At 45.5% G+C, this 9,132-nt stretch overlaps 1 protein-coding gene across 4 annotated transcripts in view; it reads right to left on the bottom strand.

Annotated features, from left to right (window-relative positions):
* Nucleotides 1–6: 6 nt before the first annotated feature.
* LOC114037048 (serine/threonine-protein kinase 10-like) overlaps nt 7–9,132 on the bottom strand; it is a 64,523-nt gene continuing 55,397 nt past the window's right edge. For all 4 annotated transcript variants that reach the window (XM_027853850.1, XM_027853851.1, XM_027853852.1 and 1 more), the window contains 4 exons: nt 7,859–8,044; nt 6,104–6,229; nt 990–1,103; nt 7–242 (listed from right to left, as the gene is read on the bottom strand). In XM_027853850.1, the coding sequence (XP_027709651.1) occupies nt 129–242; nt 990–1,103; nt 6,104–6,229; nt 7,859–8,044 (540 nt within the window). In that variant the 3' untranslated portion in view covers nt 7–128. The remainder of the gene's footprint in view (nt 243–989; nt 1,104–6,103; nt 6,230–7,858; nt 8,045–9,132) is intronic.

Genomic DNA, 9,132 nt, shown 5'->3' with positions numbered 1-9,132 from the left:
AAGGTGTGGGCTAGCTCTCCCAGGTCAAAGAAGGTGTGGGCTAGCTCCCCCAGGTCAAAGAAGGTGTGGGCTAGCTCTCCCAGGTCAAAGAAGGTGTGAGCCAGCTCTCTTCACTGTGGCTGAGGTTATCACGTAGGGAAGTGGAACACAGGGAAGAGCCGTTGAAGCCTCCTTGTTGGCTCACTCCCTCTCCGGGGCCCTGGGAAACGAAGCTGGGCTCTAGACAGCTCCTCCTCCAGCATCTGAAGCACAGAAAGAAGGAGGCCATAGTTCATTCCTTTCTTGATCTGCCTGGGTTAATCTTCCTAATGCACAGCACTGATTATGTCACTTCCACATTCAAAATTCTGCACTGATTATCAAGTAAAGTACACACTCCCTCGCGCCTCCATTCCAGTCCCTGTGATTTACCTGTCTGGCCTCATCACACACTCATGCCCTCTCACACGATCCGTATTCCATGCAGATTGGATTTCCTAGAGCACAGGGTCTGACTCTGTCACTCCCCTTACTAACCCCCAGTGGCTTCCTGTTACCTCCAAGATCACAAACTCCTTCGTTTGGCCTTTAGAGCCCTTCGTAAGCCGGCTCCAATTTGCCTTTCTAGTTTTGTTGTACATTACTCCCCTTCCTGTTCTCGGTGGGCGGCCAGAAAAGCCTCTTACTAAGCTCCACAAATGACATTCTATCTCCTATTTCTGTGCCTTTGCACTGTCTATCCCTCATGCCTGGAATGCATTTCCTCTCTATCTCTGCCTCTTAGAATCTGAGTGACCCTGAGAGGGTCCCACCTGACAAGGGCTTGCATTGGATCCAATGCTACATCGTGGCTGCCATCAGCCAGCATTTATGGAGTGCCTACTGTGTGCACCGTGTCCCAACTGTAGCCACAATTTCCAAATCGTCTCTGTAGTCTTGGCCTGGACAACAACCCGTGCTTTCCCAGCTTCCCCGACCTCCTTCTTCTTCCACTGGGTCTCATACCATACCTCTTTCCGGGTAGCTAGCCTCTCCTGCCACTCGCGGAGCTCCATGGTGTGTTCGTCATCCAGGGCTGTTAGCTTCTTCTTTTCTTGTTCCACCAGGCGCTGGAGTTTTTCATTCTGTACAGAGGGTGGAAGGCAAGCTGGTGGGGTCTCCACTTTGGACTTCACTGGCCATTACTCATCTATATTCAGCATAGCATCTATACCCAGGCTGGGTTTCCACTGATCTACCTGCCACCCACAGATAGGATTCACCCATAGTCTATCTGCTCACCCTCTCACGGATGGGCTGCAAATAATAATTACCGCTCATATTTATACAGCCCTTTCTTCCCACCCTTAAAAGATTTTAATATACCTTATCTTATTGTGTCATCACATTAGCCATGGAAAAAAGGAGGGCAGGTGTTCAATTCAATTAACTTTATTAAGCACTTACCAGAGCAAGGGTTCTACTAAGGTCCCATTTTCCTAGGCTCCAACATGGCCTTGACATGACCCTGGTTTTCAAAGTCTATGCCAATGGAATACAAGCATAGGTGGGTCCTATCAATCTGGAAAGACTTCAGTCCAGGTCTTGAGATAGATTGTGCATCTATTATCCAACAACCTGCCTAACTAAGGTTGGCGGGATCTATCACCAGGCTGGTGGCAGAGTGATAAAGTTCTTGGCCGTAGCAACTCTCAAGCCTAAATTATAGAGGGATTGAGATCTGGGCTGGGGGGAAGGGGAGGATCCACACTGATATATTTACAGATCCTTATAATATGTGCAAGGTAATGTGCTAAGTATCAGAGGACAGGAAGATGAAAAAGGACACAGTGCCTGTTCACAGGGAGCTTATACTACTGGGGGTGAAGGGAGGAGGAGATAAGACAAGTGCACAGAGAAGCATGATAAAGCAAGAATATCGTTAAGTGCACAGGAGAGGTCAAACATAGTAGGATGAGAGATCCAAGGAGAAATGAATTATTTCCAGTGAGGGGGATGGAGAAAGAGCATTAAGGAAGGCTCCATGAAAAAGGTGGTTCTGGATTTGGTCCTTAAAAAAAAGGATTTCCATAGATGTAGGAGGAGTTCATCGCCAGCAGGAGGGAAAGTGCAGTCGCTATTCTATGTATAAGCAGAATAGGTCATGGCTAAAAGTACAGATTATAAGATGACTGTGAGGCAGTGACTTTGAGGCTATGAAGGTGGGCTTCTTATCCCTACCTGACTGATTGGAAATCTGAGACCCAGACTCATCCAAGTATCCAAAATCACATGGATAAGTTCCAGTTAATAGCAAAGTCAAAACTAGAACTCACGTCCAGGCTTCTCTCATTTACTCCAAGCTCCCTACCTTTCTCCAACCCCTCGTGCCTCTCACTCCTGCCTCTGGTTCAGCACAAATCCCATAGGCCATTTTGGACATCTGAATTATCTCTATCCCACCAGACTCATCGGACATGCTCTCCCTGTAAGCTAACAACCAGCCAACCAGAAAGTGCCCCAACTCCCTTCCTCCTTCAGGAGCCTGACAGAAGTGGTAGCAATAGCTCTGTCCGGGACCCTCATCCACTAGGCCCACCCAGGCAAACCCCAGTGGGCTTGGCAGCTGACAGATCCAACATGACTCATAGAGTGTCCCCTTACCTCCACTCCATCCCCATTGCCTCTGGCTTATGATTTGTCCTGGCAGGAGAAGCACGTGTGTGGGGGGCAATGGGGAAGGTGCAGAAATGAACACCCCAAACCAGACCAGATAAGTGAGTTGGAAGTCAAGCAGCTCAGAGATTCAATATGTATATTTCCATTCTCATACACACATGCATCTTTCCATCACTCTCCTCCTGAACATCCACTGAAGTCCAGATATTATAAAAGGACATGGCAAGGGAGAAAAGATGTCATGAGAGAGGGAAAAAAAAAAAACAGAAGAGGGGGGCGGGCAGACAGTGCCCAGCACATAGTAAATGCTTAATAAATGCTGACTTCGGGTCTAATCTTGACTCTCCCACTAACTTGTGGGAATGTTGGGCAAATTTCTTTAGCTCTCTGGATTTTGGCTTCCTCCTCTGTAAAATGAGGCTGTTAGACTAGACTAGACTAGCTCTGATACTTAGCATATTACCTTGCACATATTATAAGGATCTGTAAATATATCAGTGTGGATCCTCCCTTTCCCCCCAGCACAGATCTCAATCCCTCTGTAATTTGAGCTTGAGAGTTGCTATAGCTAAAAATTTTATCACTCTGCAGCCAACCTGGTGATGGGTCCGTCCAACCTTAGTTAGGCAGGTTCTTGGATAATAGATGCACTATCTATCTCAAGACCTGGACTGAAGTCTTTCCAGCTTGATGGCCTAGTTTCCTTTCAAGTTTCTTCCTGTTCTAATATTTATGATCAGAAACAAAAGAAACATTAACTGATAAGCCCCTTGCAGGCGCGACTGTATTGCTTTCATTGTGGTATCCCTAGCAAGGCAGCCAGGTGGTGCAGTGAATAGCTCCAGGCATGGAATCAGGAAGACCTTAGTTCAAATCTGGCCTCAGACACTTACTAGCTGTGTGACCCTGGACAAGTCATTTAACATCTGTTTGCATCAGTTTCCTCATCTGTGAAATGAGGATAATAACGGTACCTACTTCCCAGGGTTGTTATGAGTAATGATTATAAAGTGCTTCGCACATTGCCTGATATGTAGCATTTTATAAATGTTAGTTATCCTTATTATTGCATAGTAGGTACTTACAAATAAAAATACCACAAACATTTATTTAGTGCCTACTGCACGCAAAGCACTGTGCCAGGCAGTTGGGGGAAACACAAACTTTAGTTGATCTCTGCCCTCATGAAGTTTTTAATCTAGCAGGAAGATAAAGCAATACAGATCTTGATAAAATGCAATACTGCACGATAAATACAGTAAAGAGTTACAAAATGAAGTACTAAGTGAAATCTGAAGGAGGAGGAAGCATTTAAGTGGGGACTTAAAGGATAGGTCAAACTTCAGCAGGCAAAGGTGAGGTGGAAGGGCGGGGAGAAAGACATTCCAGGGACAGAGTCAAGAGAGTGTAGTATGTGTTTGAGGGATAAAATCCAGGCCAGTGGGCCGGGAGCATTGAATGCAGGGGTGGGGCGGGGGGGGTGAGCAATATGATAGAAAACTGGAAAGGTAAGGTGTTAACAGATTGTGGAAGGCTTGAATGTCAAAGCAATGAAATGAAATGACTAGACCAGGGAGGTGAATTAACTTGTTCAAAGTAAGCATAGGGCAAAGTGGGGATTTGAATCTAGGACCTCTGGCTAAACCTACTGCTCTTTTCCACTATACCATGTTGTGGATCTGGAGCTCAGAGGATAGATCAGGATCAGAGATGTGGAATTGGCAGGCACCTGCACAGAGGGGGTTCAAATGAAGCCATGGCAGTTAAGTGGTACTGTGGAGAGAACATTGGGCCTGAGACTTGAGTTCAAATCCAGTTTCAGATACTTATGAGCTATGTAACCCTGGGCAATTAGGTACAGCTAGGTGGTGAAGTGGATAGAGCACCAGGGCTGGAGTCAGGAAGACTCACCTTCCTGAGTTCAACAAATCTGGCCTCAGACACTTACCAGCTATATGACTCTGGTCAAGTCACTTCAACCTGTTTGCCTCAGTTTCCTCATCTGTCAAATGAGCTGGAGAAGGAAATGGCAAACCATTCCACTATCTTTTCCAAGAAAACCCCAAATGGGGTCACAAAGAGTCAGATATAACTACACAACAACAAAGCCTGCGAAAGCTGCTCTTTGCCTCAGTTTCCTCAACTGTAAAGTGGGGATAATAATAGCACCTACCTTGCAGGATTGCAAGGCATATGCCATGAGGTTGCCAAAGGAGAGTACAGAGAGAGAGGAGAAGGGGACCAAGTAAAAACCTTGGGGAACATGAATATTGTGTGGGTGGGGTGAAGGGTCAGCATAGGAGTTACAGGAGGAGGGTTTAGAAGAGAAGAGGAATGAAGAAATAAACTGAGCAACTCCAAGGGTGGGGAACCTGCGACCTCGAGGCCACAAGAGGCCCTCTAGGTCCTCAAGTGCGGCCCTTGGACTGAATCCAAACTTCACAGAACAGATCCCCTTAATAAAAGGATCTGTTCCGTGAGACTTGGGCTCAGTCCAAAGGCCACACCCGAGGCCCTAGAAGGCCACAGGTTCCCCACCTCTGAGTAAAAAGGGGACATAGGAGTACAGAAGGAAAGACTGTTGTTAGGCACACAATAAGCCACCGTGACACCGTGCTTCATGGAAATGATTTCATTTGATCCTTATGACAATCTTGAAATGAAGTTGGTATTAAATATTATTATCTTCCTCTTACAGATAAAGAAACTGAGACTTGGAGGTTAAGTTCAAGGTCACACCGTGAGTGAGAGACAGACTCAGAATTAAAGGTCCCTCCATGCCATGTGCACCTCGAAATTCAAGCACAAGTCATTTCCTTTGTGTTATAGGTGGTGTCTGGCTGCCAGTCGTGATTTTAATTTTCGCTGTTCAAGCTCATGAAAATACAGGCAGCCATGGGGCGAGGCACAAGAGCACTGGATCATGGATCCCTCAGAGGTTGTCCTTGACTCATTTTTCAGTTGTATCCAACTCTTCATGACCCCTTTTGGGGTTTTCTTGGCAGAGATACTGGAGTGGTTTGTCATTTCCTTCTCCAGCACATTTTACAGATGAGGAAACTGAGGCAAACGGGGTGAAGTGACTTGCCTAGGGTCACACAGCTAGTTAAGTGTCTGAGGCCAGATTTGAACCCAGGAAGATGAGTCTTCCTGACTTCAGACCCAGCGCTCTATTCAACTCCAACCTTTGACACTTACTACCTGTGTGACTTTGGGCAGGTCGCTCAGCCTCTCTGGGCCCAGCAGAGTTCCCTCATCTATAAAAGTGAAGGGGTCAGTCTAGGACTCTTGGGGTCCTTTCCAGTTTTGCAGATTTCTAGAAGCCACAGCAAGCGATGCTTCTCCAGCCCTCCTGAGCCTGAGCACCCCTCGATCCGGTCTGCTAGGTCTCTGCCATTTCCTTTTCTGCTCTCTCCCTCTCTGTTGTCGGCTCACCTGCGGGCAAAGAGAGCCCTCGGTCGCTCACCTGCATCTGCCCCACCTCCTGCACGTTGGCCTCCAGCTGCAGCTGCAGATCCTGCAGCTGTTTGTGGTGCTTCTGCTGGTGTTGCTCTGTGTCCGCCTTCTGGCGCCCTTCCTCTCGCTGCAAGAACTGCACAAGAAATACAATGAGCCACACTGGTGCCCACCAAGCCTCCAGACTCTGCCGGAGGGGCAGGGCAGCCAAAGTGGCTTTGACTGGGCCCCTGGCTCTGGGTATTCCAACTCTGATCGCCCCAGGCCTCTGCTCAGAAACCTGCGCTGATTCCCGTGGCCTGCGCTCAGGATGGCGTCAAGACTCCTCAACCGGACCCCAGCCTGCGTTTCCAACATTGATTCTCATCGCTCCCCCTTCTTGTTCCTTCGCTCTAGCAAAGCTGGACTCTTTGTCTTTCCTCATGCTGCACTCTGTTTTTGGAATGACCTCCCTCCCACCCCCACACATTGAAATTCTGCCCATCCCTTTCAATGTCTGGCTTAGATGGCTGTCTCCTCTATGAAGCCTTCTCTGGTCTCCCACCTCCCCCGCAACAGGAAGTAACCTCTCAGTAACACCTGCTTTGTTGCTGACCCTGAGGACCTTGGGACTTTTCCGACGGACTTGTAGCTGAGACCTTCCCTCCCTCATTATTAATTAATTTTGTCTTTTTTAAAATTATTAATTAATGTTGTCTCCCTCATTAGAATATGAGGGTGGTCTGACTCTTCTCTGTGTATCCCTCAGTGCTTAGCATTGTAAACTCTAAATAAATGCTTTATTTATTATGCTTTATTTAATATTTATAATTATATACTTTATACAATTGTAAAATAAATATAAACATTTATATAATTAAATATAATATTTCTATAATAAATGCTTTGTTTATTAACTAATTCAGCAGTCCACTGAACTAACTCCCATAGCACTTTGCTTCCATGTTTCCTGTACTACTTTCATATTCTGCCTTATCATAGAATCATAAATATATTAGAGGCAGAAGTCAAATCAGTAAGCATTTTTAATGTGCCTACTATGTGCCAGGTACTGTACTAAGCACTGGAGATAACAAAGAAAGACCAAAAAACCTTCAGAAGCAAAAAAAAAAAAAATAGCCCCTGCTCTCAAGGAGTTCGCTATCTAAGGGAGGGAGACAATAAGCAAAAAGCCATATACAAGCAGGATATATGTGTGTATATATGCTTACGTGTGTAATTATACATATATGCACACATGCACATAATAAACTGGAGATAATCAACAGAGGGAAGGCATTAGCATTACAAGGGCAGAAGGGCCAAGCCCCTCATGTTTTACAGATGAGGAAACTGAAAGACAGTGAAGGAAAAGCATTTGCCTGAGCTCACGCTGTTGGTAGCGGAGACTAGACCGGATTAGATTGTGTCCCTTCAGATCCTAGCCGACCCCATACTGATTTTACAGAATCACAGAATCTTGGAGTTGGAGGGTACCTCAGTGGCCATCTGGACTGATCCGGACCTGAACAGGAACCCTGTTCTAATGTAAAGAGCCTGGACGGGGAGGCAGAACCCTGGGTTTTAGTTCTAGCTCTGCTATTCCCTAGTTGTGTGTGCGACTCTGGGTTAAGTCACTTCACCAATCTGGGTTTCAAATCTCCCCTCCATTAAGTGAGTAGTTGGAACAAGGTAATGTCTGAGGCCCCTTTTACCATCTTAAGTTTCTATGATTCTCATGGTAAGTGACTAACAAATTCTTATTCCAGGGACCTGAATGGAGTACCTGTTTGATTTGCTCTCTGTGCTCAGCACCACTTATGTCCTGAAGTTTGAGACTTTCTTTGAACTGGGCAAGGCGGATCCTGACCTCACTTCGTTGAGACTTTAGTTGCTGACTTCTCTCCTGGGCCTGCTGATTTTTCAACTCTTCCAGTAGGAGGTTGTGGAAACTATGCATCCGTTCATTGTCCTGCAAAGCATAAGATAAGACTTTCATATAAAGTAGAAGTTGGGGGAATTTGTCCATCCATCTATCTATCCATCCATTTATTACATCCATCCATCTATCCATTCATCCATCCATAAACCCATTTACGCATTCATTCAACAAATACTAAGTGCTACTATGTACAGACACTATGTTTGGTGTTGAGAATACAAAAATAAATCTGACACGGGTCTTACTCTAAAAGAACATATTTATATATAACTATACAAGGAAGATCAATGTAATTATAAAGAGGAGCTCCAAGAAAAGTTCTATGATATATTTGAAGAGGGAGTGATCACTTTCACTTGGGGAAGTCCAGGAAGGTTTCATAGAAGAGGTGTTGTGTGACATGGTCCTTGAAAGAATTCTATAAGCAGATAGAGTTGGGTGGGGAGAGGTTCATTTCAGGGATGGGGAACAGTAACGAGCAAAGGCATGGAGACAGTAGAGGGAAGAAGAACAATGAGAGACAAAGTAGTATAGATGGGCTAGAACGGAGAGTATAGAATGTGGTATAAAGTGGGTGAAGGGGACTGGTATATGATAAAGCTGGAAGGGTAGGTTGGAGCTGAGTCACTGCAGGACTTGAATGCCAGGATCAGGAATTTCTGCTTTATTGGGTAGACAATAGAGAATCATGGAAAGATTTTGAGTAGGAGACTTACAGGACCAGAGAAGTACATTAATTGTGCAGAGAGAGGACAGGAAGGGAGGATGGGGAGTTGGAGGTGGGGGTGCAGTGTGGATTAAAGAGGAGATAACCTAGAGGTAGGAAGATCAGTGAACAGCCTATAAAATAGTCTATGAGAAGAGATGAAAACACGAGGGTAGAGAAAGTGGAGAGCAGGGACTGATATAAGTGAGATGGTGAAAGTAGAATTGAAAAGACTTGGCAGTGGGTTAGGGTGAAGGCTGCCAAACTCAAACTTGTTATGAGTGGCCTGGTCTGGTTTCTGAAAGATTATTACAGTTTTTTTACTCTTTTTCTCTCTTTTCTCCAAATGATGATGTATATACTTATCTGTTAATTCATTGAATCTCCCTGGTAGAATGTAAGTTCCTTGAGG

The sequence above is a fragment of the Vombatus ursinus genome, unplaced genomic scaffold (genome assembly GCF_900497805.2).
Source record: "Vombatus ursinus unplaced genomic scaffold, bare-nosed wombat genome assembly UNPS02010219.1, whole genome shotgun sequence".
Lineage (NCBI taxonomy): Eukaryota > Metazoa > Chordata > Mammalia > Diprotodontia > Vombatidae > Vombatus > Vombatus ursinus.
This window is presented reverse-complemented; position numbering and strand designations above follow the sequence as displayed.